Source organism: Calonectris borealis, chromosome 3 (assembly GCF_964195595.1).
Source record: "Calonectris borealis chromosome 3, bCalBor7.hap1.2, whole genome shotgun sequence".
Classification (NCBI taxonomy): domain Eukaryota; kingdom Metazoa; phylum Chordata; class Aves; order Procellariiformes; family Procellariidae; genus Calonectris; species Calonectris borealis.
The window spans coordinates 99,676,518-99,691,045 of NC_134314.1; the positions used below are offsets into that span (position 1 = coordinate 99,676,518).

Below are 14,528 nucleotides of genomic sequence, written 5' to 3' on the forward strand. Positions count from 1 at the left end.
TTAGTTGGTACGTTGGTACTGTGCTAGTTTACCCTTTGCATAAAACCGCATGGGGGAAGCACTTCTGAGAGAAAGGGCTTACTATGAACTTCTCAAATATGGTTTGCAGGAACCAGTCTTCAGGAATCCTACATATTCTGTTATTTTATTTCAAACCAGTTTCATCAGGTAGAGCTCCTGTGTCTAATTTGGCAGGAAAGCTGTAGACCTGTGTAGTACATAGCAGATACCTAATCCCCTCAGGCATGCCAGACCAGAGAGAATAGTCACTGAAGTGTTTGGAACAGCAAGAGGACTTGAATTGAAGGAGGACCATGCAGGCCAGTTCCAGTAGCGAGCTCACTATATTTTCAGCCACTGAAAAACAATCTGTCTGTAAAGGACAGATCCTGTAAATATTTAGATCTGAGTGATCCTTGGCACACAGTTCTATTGCATTGACTTTTGCCTAAATTAAACGCTCCAGATAGGAGAGATACTTGAGGATTTCTCTCATAAGCTGCATATTTTCCTATATTTCCATGTCATAAGTGTTGCAAAGTCATGCCATGTTCTTAAGATGTAGATTGGTGACAAGAATAAATAAATAAATAAATAAATTGCTGTATGCAGGCACAAGTTATTTTAGCAATATCGACTTTTCTTTTCCCATGCCGAAACTAGCTTGGATGTATGAAAAGACTTAGCAGCAGCATAAATAATATGCACCTTATATATTCTTAAATATCTTGCAAGCTGCACCTTGAGTACTATGAAAAACATATTTTTACAAATATTTTTAATGATTTTACAGATGATTTTACCTGCTCATTTATTGGTAGATTCATATTTCTGATACAGTTTTCAAAGCATTTTTCGTAGCTTTCAAATGTGCTGCGTTTCTGCTTCACCTGAAAGCATTCATCGTGCTCCAATTTCTTTTTCAATTAAATTAGTTTTTAGAGTGGAGTGATAAGAGATGTTGTCATTTGAACTTTTTAGAATGCTGGAAGTAGAGTCTACACTTTGGTGAATACTTCCTGCATTATTTTATTAGCATTTGCTATACTTAGGCCATAAGATTAAAAGTGTTTAGACAGAGGTGCTGACCAAATGGCGTTTACTATTGTCCTTTGCATCCAAAAAGGTAGGCATGGGAAAAATTGGGTAAATAATTAATTGAATAGCATTTAAAAAAAAAGACTTGAGTTGCATGCATTAATTATTCAGATACCTTCCGTTAATGTTTTGATTTTGCCTTCTAGATTTGCAGAACACATTTTCCTAAAGCGGCTATCTGAACTCTTCTTTCTTAATGAGGAAGAAAGTGTGTCAAAATTACTTAGGCTTTGTACAGGTCAAAGATTATTAAAAAATTTTATTTATGGGTTAATTTATTAATTCAGTCATAAATGGTTTCACTTTTACAGTATCTGAATGAAGTCATAGGTACTCAACATTCCTGGGAAATAAAACCTTAATGTGGAAAACAAAAACTTTAATATAATTACTTCCTTAGGTTTAGAAATCTTGATTTCAGAAACTAAGCCAGTTCAATCTGTTTTCCTAGTAATGACCTTGATGCTGCTGTGGAATACCTTGAGCCTCTGCTTATCTCTGGTGCACAGAATCCTGATCAAGCTGTCAGAAATATTTCCTATTTGTTAAGAAAGGTGTCTGAGGAAGGATTAGAACCAGCTTTGGAAAAATGTAAGTTAATTGCAATGATATTTAAATATTCTGACTAGACAGAGGTGTTATGAAAGAGCTATTACATGTAAAACCTGCTCAGTCAGCATAAATCATGCCTGTGAAGTTTGCAGAAGGGGCTTTTCAATCAAAGATTTTCCTTATGTACCCATTATTTTGCAGTTGGTGTGATGGCAGAACGACTGGCCAGTCAGTTTGGAATTTACAGACCTGTCACAGATCTTTTTCTTCAATATGTCAGTGCAGACAGAGTGGATGATGCCAGATCACTGATAGAGGTAATGACATAACAAGAGAGGTACAGAAATGCTTGGAGTTCTTCAAAGGTTAACTGAGAAATTGTCAAAAAGTGGTGTTTTATAGCATGGGCTTGTACTAGTATGCTTTTGAATTACAGTGCGAGTAGTAGTAGCACAGTTTAGACTATTCCAAACCATGAGCTAGTACTCTAGTACTAATAGTAGTTGTGGGTGCCAGAGTCAGAAGGTTTTTTGTCTTCTAACAGCCTGAGGGAAGTAAGGGAAGACTTGTATATTGCTTGGAATTCCATCCAAAACAAATATTCTTTTATAAGTTTTCTGCTAGACAGCAGTTGCGTCTTGCAAACCATTTGCTTGCAACTTCTCGAGTAGTATCTTTACAGCTGTACAGTTTGCAAACCAGAAGCAGGCAACATTTGCTTTTCATGAACCTTATTTCACTTGGTTGCTATATTGTATGTGCTGTATTCAAGGTTTATTAAGAGCTGAATTTGCGTTCTATTCACGTGAGTGTCACAGAGGCAATAAAAAGACAAAGGCTGGTCTCTGGGCCACAGTCTCAACTGAGTTAGCGATCTTCAGGGAATGGGACAACTGCATTCATGCCATTTGTACAGAGCTAAAGACAAAGCCGAACCAGAGGTGGGATGAACGGTGACGGGAGCTGCCGCTGGCAGCGTGCATGGACAGGCTCCATCAGGGAGGCTTATCCCAGCAGGTGGCAGTCCAGTAGTCATGCTGATTCTGCAGATTGCTCTGTGTGCATACGCTCCTGCCTCAAATGGAGGCCTCTTACCATCTCCTGGTAGTGCATACTACGCATTTACCTGTTCCTAAGTATTTTAAGCTGTTAAAGAAAAAGCTCTGCTTCATCCATCAGATGTTTTAAGATATTCCAAGACCATTTTTTGAGAAGAATGCATACCAACAAATGTGTTCTGTTGCTTCTGCTACAGTGTGAGGTGTATTATTTGTATAATACTTTGTTTATTGCTTTGCCTAACAGGTCATCTGAGTGTTAAAAGGAGACTACAATTTTTATATAAAACCGTCTTGCTATATAGCATGAAACATCAAAATGCAAAAAAATCTCAAGTTATTTTACTCTTCCTGATTTTTTTGATTGCTCTTTGATTGAAATGAATGAAATGGAATGACTGAATGAAAATCGGTTACGATTTCTGGCTTTTGTGAAGATAGGGAGTTTTGCATTTTTAAGTAAAATCTACATGTTCTTAAAATTTTTCAAAACATGGAATAATTTCTATTCATACATTCCTAAAATTTCTTATTATAACAGCATCCAACTGTTGGAATTAAATCCATGGCTCTATAGCATACTTGAAATAACCTTGTGTATGCTATATCTTGGGGGAGAATTTTAAAATATTTCATGTTAAGTGGACATTCACAGATAAGCTTGAGTTGGAAATTCTGCATACGTCAGAAAATTTGTTTTTTTATATGGTGCAGGAAAAACTTTCAGTTGTGTTAAACATTCTTGACTGCTATTGTGGATCAAGTATTCTACTAATAGGTAACTAGAAGATAGTAATAATCACTGTCCATTGCTTGTTATTTTGAAAAGTAAACCACAATCGAAATGAATTATTTTGCTTGTAATAATCTGAAATATTAGTATACACATGGAGAATACTTCCTTTCAAAAATGCATCTAAGAGTCTATTGAAAAGTTCAAGAAACAGCAACAGTGTCTTTTGTACTGTTTGGAGGGAGAATGCTTTTACTGACGAAAGTCAAAAGTGGTTTGATATTTCAGCATGAAAGGGGATTGTGGAAAACATTTCTTCAACTAGGCTGTCTCTTTCCCCTCAGAGCATCCTTATTTGTTATATTGACAGTAGATGAGAATGGCTAGAATCAGTAAATAAAACATTGCAAGTTTCTCCCATGAATATTTCGCCTCCGTTTATCACCATAAAGCAATTTTTTGTCAGAACACTACAGGTACAGTTTTGTCTCAGTTTGCCTGATGGAGTGAGGCTTCACACCCTTTCACCTGGACCTTAAAGAGCTTGTCAAACCATATTACACATACAGTACATTCATAATGGCATAAACCAAAATTTCTTGTTTGCATACGTCTAAAATACTAAGTGAATGTAGTAAATTCATGGTATGTGTATTTTTATATGCACAATATTCTCTTCTTCCTGTGCATTTTGGTACAGATAAAATGTCTTACAGCTGGTAAAAAGCACTATGCATTGTAAGAATTTTAAGACTGACACCTTTGAGGAACGTAGACTAAAATATTGTCTTGTATATTTTATTTTGCCCTTGTTTCTGAAGTAACATAGATTTTTGATTTATCTGGTCTGTCTCAAACTTTAAGTTCAACTTCTGTCTCTCTCTCAAACGCTGTCTATTGCAGTGAAGCCTTTTATAAAATAGAGAGATTGAAATCAGTCCTTTGTATGCATAAGTGTAGGTAATTATACTTTAAAGAGAACTTGCTTTGTACATTTTAATTTTTATAAAGAAACGAGCAGTTATCTCCCTGACACCTTATTAAATGTATAATTAACCTTATGATCCCTAGCTCACTTGTGAATGCTTGGCAGTATAATTGGAGAGGAATAGTGTTTCTCTTTTTCATTCTTTTGCAGTCCTAAACCTCGTTTTTGTGGTATGTTGAAGTATTAGTTTAATTCTTCCCCCTTTTGTTTTAAACAAACTTTATATCTACCATTTTAAAAACAATGTTTACCAAAACGCTGCATGAAATGAACTTGTTTCCTGTGTTCAGTGGTGGCTTTTGTTTTTTCCAAACTAATGGTCAATTATTTACCTTGTAAATAGGTAATATAGTAGTATATTATTTTAAACATCTGTAATTGGAGATTTTCACCTTAGTCATTTTGTTTATCACTAACCCACTCATGACTGCTACATTAATTATTTCTTTTTCTTTAGAGGTGTGGTGCATTAGTTGAGGAGAAGAGAACTTTAGTGAGTTTTATGGCTAGATCAGCATCTAAACCTGGACAGGTATAATATTTTTTCATGTATATCATTCTATATGTAGCAAAATACTATTTCATCAACCTTTGTTGAAGTGTTTTGGATCTTGAACTTCACAGTTGACAGCTTTATCGTGTTTCTTGGGGAGGGGGGAGGTTAATTTGCAGAGCTGGTTACATTTAAAGTTTACTTTATGGAGCATGATGGAAAGGAAGGTGTAGTTAGTATTCTTCTATTCTTTCAGTAATTTCCTGCATTTTTGATGGTATACTGTATATCTTACAAACATTGTGCTTTAAATGTTTTACTGCACTAGCCAGTTCAGTATCGCAACCTGAGAGTACTTTTTTTGTTGGCTACATTGTATGAATACAAATGCAAGTTAAAACCTCAGCTTCTCTCTAATGATAAAATGCCTCTATGTTTACATTAAAAGACACATTTCATTTTACTTGTTATGGTGGTTTGGGCATGTATCTAGTTTGAGCATCTGTTTAGATTCCTGGCTTTGTGCTCATTCCCTATAATTTGAAATGCTCTCATTTATGTGCCTGCTCTACTCCTGTCCATCCCTCCTTACACAGCCCCCTCAAAGTGGAGGGGGGGGACCCAACCAAAAAAACCCTCAACCCCAAAAAACCAAAACAACCAAACAAAAAAAACCACCACATGCAGCAAACAAACCAACAACAAAAGACAAACCCCCCCAAAAACCCAACACTGAACAACAATAAAAAAAACCCAAAACACACACGCACACACACGTATGCAAAACCACATTGATTTCTCTTTCATAGAGGAGCAGCATCAGGAGACAGTTAATACACAAACTAGAATAAATACTTTTCAAATGAGGGAAAATGCACATTTATGTTTTGTGGAAATTGCCATTAAATACTCATAGATTAAAAGTTTTCTGTTGAAGTGATGGTGATAAATATGAGGATGATAAAAACCATCTTTTGGTGTCTGTAGAAGAAATTAAAAAACTTAAAATTTTCTAACTTTTCAAGCTGAAATTTTAATAACACATAGAAGTTAGTATGTGATAAAGATGTTATTAATTTCTATAAACTTTTTTTAATTCAAGACCTGAGAGTTTTTGAAACTGGAATCAGAGGTTGAGGGAGGGAGGTTCCAAATTTAAGCACATTAGTTAGGGATCTGACTTCTTTTAAGCACTGATCATAGCTACCATTGACCTCTAGGTCAGTGAAGGCTGCTGAGTGGTTTGCATTTTTTTTAAATTGGTTGAAATCCTGACATATTCTCATTAATACATTAATTGCTTCCTTCAAAAAAATTGAGAAACTAATATTCAGGCTTCTTGAGTATGGATTTTAGTCCCGTATTTTTTTTGTTTTATTTTGTGCCTGATTTCTTTGACTGTTTCTTATCTGCAGATGAAATTTTGTGAAGGAAGTTATTATGTCTACTTTCAGTTGCACAGTCCATTCCTTATTATCAGTACAGTTCATATCACTTAAAAGATCTGAAATAATTATTCTAACTTTGGCAATTTTACTTTGTTCTTTAAGATTTGAAGTTAATGCTCTTTTTGTCTATGCATTAAATTTCATAGGCAAAGAAGATCAAGACACTTCTAGAACTGATTCCTGAGCATCTTGATATGGAAATTGCATACCGTTACCTCATGAGATGTTATGGTAATTTACTCTCCCTGGGATAGTTTTTTAGTAAGAACTCTTGAGATATTCAGAAAGGTCATGGAAACCCTTAGAAAGGGGAGTAGGATCTATGCTGTGTAACTTGCTTTACAGTTTGAGCCACAAAGAGGTGGGGGATTTGTCTGGGGTTTTTGTTGTTTAAGTCTGTTGGGTCTGTATACTGTCCTAGCTGTTAGGTGGAAAAGCAACCGACTGACCCAAGCCTTGAATCCTTTACAAAAGGAGCTGTATTATATTAAAGGATACTGCTACAATAGAGGCTAAGTAGGGGCTCCGTGGAATAAAAAAGAATCCGTCCTAACCCATGGAGAGAAATACTGTAGGAATGAATGGCTTTTCAAATGAATCTAGCTTTTTTCCCCCGAACCATGTAGTAAGTATATTGGTTCCTTTTACGTGTGTGTTTCAAAATCATAAGTGATTAGTTCTATCAGTAATGTGCAAGGACCTTATTTTTATTAGTGTAAATTCTTTATACCTGTTTTAATGTAGCCAAAGTTAATGTTCCATATGCCTTCGTTTGGATTTACTGAAATAGTTGATTTGAAGTGCTAATCAGTTCTCTTTATAGTTGAAGTCGGAGAGGAACAGCTCTAAAAAATCAAGTTACTTATTTAAATATGTTTATTTGCAACACTCAGCCTTGAAAAATCAGGATCTATAGCCCCTATGGCAACACTCAGTTGGAAGCTTGCATCTCTGTGCTGTAGGGTCCTTTGCCTTGTGTACTCTGGTATGGTCCTCTAGTCTTATTACAAGGAGTAAATACTCTTCACATGTGTATTACAAGCAAAACCATATAATGACAGAAGCCCTTGTGCTCCAATCTATCACAGAGGAGATAAATAGGAATAATTAAGTAAAACACTTCAAACCCAAATCGAAGGTATGGTGTTAAAGGAATACAAACTTCACTGTATTTGAATCAACTTGTAGAAGTTCTCATGATGTAGTATCTAACCTACAAAATTCACTTGCTTAGTAATGTTCAAAACAGCAATCACTGCCAAAATCGTTTAGTCCCATAGGTTCATTTACAGCAGGGTAAGTTTTCTAACATGTTTTTATAAAGCAAAAAAATGCTTTTTTGTCACCAGCACTGTACTTGCTGCTTTACACTATCATTAGCCCTTTACTGCTTTTATTTCAGTAAAAATTCCATAAGTGAACTAATCAATTTTTCAATATCTTTTCCAACTACATCATAGTACAACAATTTAATAAAGAGGTGGCAAAGAAACAATCACTTGCTCTATTATACCTAAAACAGTGGTTAGAGTGTATTGAACATGTGAAGCCACACTGTGTGTGAAGAGGTGGTTGCTGTAGTTTCTTCAGGCAGAGACGTAGCTGGCTCATAGCAAGTTCTAGAGGAGACATTCCATAGCAGCATGAAGAGTTTTAAAAGCTGTTCCTCGATTTTTCTGTACAAGCATCTGACTTGTATGAGACATTGATTCCACTCCTGTATCAGGTAGAAGAGTGCACATCGGTTACTTGACCCACTTTACCAGGGCTGGCCCAGATGAGTCATACTAGGATATCTTTGCATTTTCTATTGCATCTTTCTGTTTTAAGGAAGTAAGGTGTTGTCCTACTCTTAGGATATTCGGGAGCATTTACTATATTCTGTCCCCACCGTGCATAGTATGTACAGACCTGTACACATGAGCAGCAATTTAGCTACCTCTTCCCCTCATCCCTTCTCTTCCATTTTTGATACGTTCTGCAGTGGTGAGTATGTTAGTTTCATTTGGCTGTTAAAATGATCATCAGCGAAATATTTAGCACAGCTGAAATTTAGAAGGCTGTGCTTAGGTTGTGTTCTAGCCAAGAGGGCTAGAAATAAGATCTTTTAAATAAAAGATTTTTTTTTTTTTTTTTCATTTTACAGTTAGTAAGCTTTAAAACATGATTTCTCATTTTGGGCCACGTCCAACCTTGTAGAGAACAATTGATTCTCCTGTCAGGCCCATTGTTATTTTTAATTAGTTAGAAAGGGGAATGAAAGATAACAGAGTACTATTACTACAATTGGTTACTATTTCTAGTTATCAAAATAAATGGACAAATAAAATTATAATTGTTCATGTGTTTAGCAAAGATATAGTAGAATATGGATCACAGCTGAAAGAAGTCTGATCATATATCGGACATCCATGACTGAACAAATAAAGGGACATTTACTCCTTTCCTTGTCCTGAGATGTGATCCACTGCCAGGACTAGATTTCCTTCATCTGGTGAGGTGCATAATTCTTTGCTGTGCAGCTTCTGAAAAAGGAAATATGTAAAATCACATTTGCGTGGTCCATTAAACACAATCTAAGTATTAGCTCTTTTTTTTTGTTTTCCATACAATAAATATGTCTATTTTAAAGAAATAGAAAGTTAGTGAAAGCCTAATAGAAATCATTAAACCATCACTTCATGCAGTTTCTGCAGTAGCCTCCCACATTCCAAAAGGAGCTCAGCCACTTGCCAGATGTGAGTGGGAAGATTTTTCTCATGAGAAAGGGACACAAGCTATCCGTTTCTGCATAATTAAAGCTTTTTTTTTCCTTTAAGAACCATTGTTTTTGTAGCCCTTATGGTTGTGAAGATGGTGTTTCCAAATGTGAACAAGTAAGAACCCAAGACAGCTCCCATACTGCAGGTGTTTGCATTTTCCCAAGCAACAAAGTGAATGTAGCTGGACACGATGGCTTCCTTGTTGCTCACAAGGTGTGAAGAACTGTTGTACTGCTTCTAGGACCCTGAGGACAACAGTGAAACTGTCAGGAGTCACTTTAATTTCATCCTGATATTTCTAACAGAAATGTCTGAGCAGCAGAAAAGTCTATGGTTAAGCATGAGTCAATGTGGAAGGAGGAGTTTCTCCCCTCTCCCACTTTAGAGGAAGGAGAAATATACTCCAGTCTTCTACAGCTAGAAGTGAATAGTGGTTTAAATAAATGAAGAATGATTTAGTTAGAACCTGTTGCAGGGGATGGTGCCTTTTATGGAATATCCAGAAGAATGTTATTGGTTACCTAAGCAGTTAAGGTTTGTAATAGTGTTGGTGGGTCAGCAAAAATTTTCTCCTGCTGAATAGGATGAAATGGGTTTTTCTTTGTGTTCTAAAATGAGCATCTGACCTTTGTTTTCTTTGTTCCTTTAGGTTATAGTTTTGATGTAGGCAGCACCTGTAACCATAACAATATTTTGCCCTTACTGAAGGGAATTAAATTCTGTTCTAGATTGCTCACATGCTGAACTTGAGTGGCTTTTGTTCTAGCTTTTGTTTTTATTTTTTATCATTTGCTTCAGAAAGAGGCATACGGCTCTGTATCTCACATCCTAGAGTGGTGTGTTCTCACTGTGCGGCTCCTACTCCTTTGTGGTTCCAGCGCATTCTTGAAGGAATTGATCATCCAGCCTCAAATAAAAAGGAAAGCTAGAATGGCTCTATGTTCTGGTTTTTTATGTGAATTGTCAGTAGGATATGAAGAATATCCAGAATATTTGGAATATTGTACATTAAAATATTTAGAATATGTTTTGGCAAGTAGTAGGTATGTGTGACATTGTGGAAACAGGTGAAAAGAGGAACATCTAACCACTGGGGGTTTTTTTGGTTTTTATTTTTTTCCTCAGAACTGGATGGGGATGTTGCTTCTGTAAAGGCTGTGTATGAGAAAATTAAAGCAAAGAATATACAGCTGCACGAGCTATCTCTGAAATCTTTAGCAGCTTTTCTGAAGAAAGTAGGAGAGCCTGTCCCTTTCACTGAACCCCCTGTGAGTATTTCCTAATTAAGAAATAGATGTGCAGAATTGTATATGTTCAATGTTAATAAAACAGATTGCATGAATAATTACAAAGGGATTAGATCTCTGCAGAGACTCCTCAAAGGAGGTACAGTATGAAGTACTGAGTGTTGTAGGAGCTATCGTAATCTTGCGTGGGATTTGACTTGAGGAAATAAAACCTCTTGGGGCTTACGATATTTAAACTGCCTGATCCTTATCAGGCTCTCATCTACAGGTGTACCTTTATCAAATGTCCTTGGGGCATTTATCTAAGCAATTGAACTTTAAAAGGTTTATAGAATGTGTATTTCATTAACAATTAATGGGGTTTAGTTTCCATTAATTACCTGCTTTGTATCTAGTACAAGTTGCTGCTTTAGTAGGATGGGATTTGAGAACTGTAGGAATTATTTTTCTACTGCAGCTTTTCTTCTAGCTGCCTTGCCAATAGGTATATGCAACTGTGCAAATACATCTTATTTGAGGGTGACAAGTGGCATGACACTAAATCTGTCAAGACTGTAAATACTTCTTTCACATCATTCCTTTGACTAATAGTCTGCTAGTAACATTTTAGCGAAGCAGACTTTAAAGACTACTTATACTTTCTCTAAGAAAACTTTTTATTGCCATTTTCTAGCCACTTTTTATATTTTAAAATAAGTGTTTTTCTATAGTTCTGTAAAGACCTGATTATATGCTGTTTCTCCATATTGCTTCATGATAAATGTGATTTTCTTTTCTCATTTTGCAAAGAATTGGAGAAAATTTTGGCATAAAATGTTTGGGTTAGCCTTTTAACAGCTGTGGAGTTTTTTCTGCAAATAATTTATAATCTGAATTTTTATTTGGACTGTGTAAATTTAAAACTTAGAATGACTTTCTTACATGTAGCTAGTAAAAATAAGAGTGTGTTTTCAAAGTCACTGAAATGATTCATTTTCCGATTTCCCTGTTCAATTTTTCTCTAATGCAGCTTGGTCTTTAAAAGTGTCTCAAAATTTTTTTGACACAATTGCAGATTGCAGTTAAAAAGTATTTTCATTTTTAAAATGAAATTGATTATATTATTGCATTTTGTAATAGAAGCTTCATTATGCACTTTTGGCAAGGTTTTCCTTTTCCTTTTATTCTCTCTCTGGTATTTCTCTTAATTATACAGACTTCACTACAGATCTAGTTTTGCATGACAGAGAATAATAGATTTTGCTTTTGTCAGAACATAAGACTTTGTTCAGAATTAGTAACTTTTCATTTGAAACAATGTTGAACTTGTTTATTCCACTCTATTTATAGGAGACATTCAAGTTCTATGTGGAAAAATGGAGGAAAAGAAGATTGGAAGCATCATGAACAGACAGTCTTTTATGCTTTAGTTGTTTATGAAATTGTTTAAATACTACATTCAATAAAAATTTTAAAAAGCATGTTGTTCTGTGTAATTTTTAATATAAATCTGTGTTTAAACAGCACTTGCTATAGCTGTAATTGATAGAAACATTTATTAATAGAAATGCTGTTAAAATTGCTAATGAAATACCAAGATGCAACTTTCTAGGCTATTTCTGTTTTGATGTATGATCTGCTATAACCTGAACTGTATTTTGGCTCCTGTTGATTCACCAAATATATGTATATCGAGAAAGTTGCTAGAGGGGTATGTAACTGTAACTTAAGCAAACTGTCTTATCCTTTGTTGTTCTTTGCCTGATGGATGTACTTTGCGGTGAAAGTAGAAGGGTAAAGAACAACATCTTCAGGATTCACCTGTATCTACACAGAAAATAAACACATCTTTTTTTTAGATTTCTCCTAAATGTACTTCTCTTGTGTTAAATATCTCGTTAGGGTGTTCGATATTACAGGTAAAGACAAAATACTTCTACCCTTTACACTAGCTTGTGTGTTGTAGTTTTATAGCATCTTTAATTCATTCTCAGAACTGTTAATCCAGTTAATTTTATGGATACAAGAACTGCATATCCATGAAAACATGCCTTTTAAACAAAGCAGTGCCCATTATTTGCAGAGGTAGCAGTTGTTTACCTGTTGGGAGACTGGTGGGCATGCTTTATTTGTATAAATGTGGGAGTAAACATACTCCGATGTGAAGTTTTACATTCCAGAGTTGTGGGATCATGAAAATAAGACACTTACAAGTTACAAAGATGAAAGAATACATAGAAAACACATCCATTATTTCCGTGGATAATGATGGAAACTCAGAAATGCACACCTTGGTATAACAAATGGAATATTGTGCCTACGCAGTACTTCAAACAGGTTTTAGTGAAATGAAAGCTTGTTTCTGTGTATTTAATAACTTTGTTGGTTGATCTTTAAATTTTTGGTTAGTTAACCTTTATCTTTCTTAGGTTTCCCCACATAGGCAACACTGTGGTAATTAAAAATTCATGTGTGCACACAAGGTTTTGACAAAATTTTGAAAGACTTGTACAGTAATCTGAATGTGTCAAAGCTGGGAAGAAATTGGGACCTAATTTTTTAAAGTAAAATTTCCAATTCCTTAGCTAGTATATTTATAAATACACAGAAAATGCCTGCTTTACTCAAAAAATGAGGTATAACTAACCGGGCTGAGATGAGTGGTAAATTTTGTTTTCCAAACTGTATGAATCCTAGCTGTGTCTGCTCCATTGGTGGTGTGGTTTTACAATGACCTTCGTTACTTCACGAGCGTAGACTCCACAGCATACTGCACCTACATGGCTCTAACCGTCTGGCACCCTTTGTTCCTGGGTTGTCAAGATAAGGCATTAACATTTGAAGTTTCATTCATAGCCTAATGGTTGTGTGCCCTATCTGAAAGCAAGCCTAGGAGTACTTAGTTTATTTCAGTTCACAAATGGAGGTGCTTCTTTTTTCTAAAGCTACAGCTACATTACATGTGTTTCAGTGTAATAGAAGCATAATTGAAGACTGTGTCAGCTGGTTGGCAACCTTTTCTCTAGTGCCACAGCTCTTGTTTTCAGAGGCCGTCTCGTGAATCTCTCAGTTTCACAGCGCTAGCCGTGATGTGAGCATAGCTGGAGGCAGTGGGCCTGTATGCTTTTTGAGCTAAGCTGGCACATAGGATAAGGAAGAGAATGAGTATTACTTGAAGCAAACACCAGGTCATTGCAGAGGAAGTTAACAGCAGATTTGTAGATCTTAACTACCTTTTTGGCAGGGAGGTGGAAGCTCATGTGGTCGTGGACCAGGTGCAATTGACTGTCAGGTGCTGCATCCGTCATTAGTCTGTGTTGTGATACTGGCAGGTCGTGTTTGCTGGCTGCTGCCTTCTGAGGCAGTAAAGCAGCACGCAGCGCCGCAGCCAGATGCATGACTGCCTGTTGCTAGTGCCCACGTGTGAGGTCTGACCATGCAGGATTAGTCCTAGTTAGCATCTACACTTTTTTCTTCTAACTTGCTTGACTTGAACTTTTAACAGAATAATGTCCTATGATTTTATAGTTGCAATTGTGGAAATGGAAAGTAAATTTGATAGCCTGTAACTGAAGAATATAAATTAAATTGTTTTCAGCTCTGGAATTGCATTTTGAGTGACATGGAAAGCTATGGTCTGAAAGAACCGGCTGCTGAGCCGATTAAACATCAGTGAGGCACTGCAGGAGCGTGAGACCAAACAGTACCAGGGTTTCGTGGCAGCAGCGGTAGGGTAATGGGTGAAGGTGCACGCTGACCACTTGGGATCACGTTGCAATAGCCCTGGCCCACGGAGTCTTCAGGCAGAGATGGGAAAGCAGAGGTTATTCAAAGGATAGGGAAGGGCTGCCACTGTGTGATAATATTTCTGATCTTCTGTTCCAGTAAACGTTTCATGTACAGTTAAGGAATGATTACATAGAGGAGTGCACTCTCTCCTGTCTTTAGAATGTGGGACAGTGAGGGATTTGTGCCACTCCGGGACACAATCATCTCGGGCTGAAACAAGGTTATACTGGGAAGGTTTTGCAGAATCGGCATTTGTGCTGACTCTTCTAGAATACGCTTGAAATGATAATGTTTCTTGTGCATTGGTGTGCTGAGATTCAGCCATTTCAAGCATGAAGGAAAATGCGGTTTTGGTGGTTAGCGTTTCTCCACCAAATAAGT

General features: G+C 36.3%; 1 protein-coding gene across 4 annotated transcripts in view; it reads left to right on the plus strand.

Annotated features, from left to right (window-relative positions):
- Positions 1 to 12,218, plus strand: part of LRPPRC (leucine rich pentatricopeptide repeat containing) — a 93,726-nt gene extending 81,508 nt beyond the window's left edge. For 2 of the 4 annotated variants that reach the window (XM_075146929.1, XM_075146931.1), the window contains exons 33-38: positions 1,550 to 1,689; positions 1,852 to 1,967; positions 4,887 to 4,961; positions 6,517 to 6,601; positions 10,258 to 10,400; positions 11,709 to 12,218. In XM_075146929.1, the coding sequence (XP_075003030.1) occupies positions 1,550 to 1,689; positions 1,852 to 1,967; positions 4,887 to 4,961; positions 6,517 to 6,601; positions 10,258 to 10,400; positions 11,709 to 11,765 (616 nt within the window). In that variant the 3' untranslated portion in view covers positions 11,766 to 12,218. The remainder of the gene's footprint in view (positions 1 to 1,549; positions 1,690 to 1,851; positions 1,968 to 4,886; positions 4,962 to 6,516; positions 6,602 to 10,257; positions 10,401 to 11,708) is intronic. The other 2 variants (XM_075146932.1, XR_012673134.1) reach the window with 2 other exon arrangements.
- The last annotated feature ends 2,310 nt before the right edge of the window (positions 12,219 to 14,528 follow it).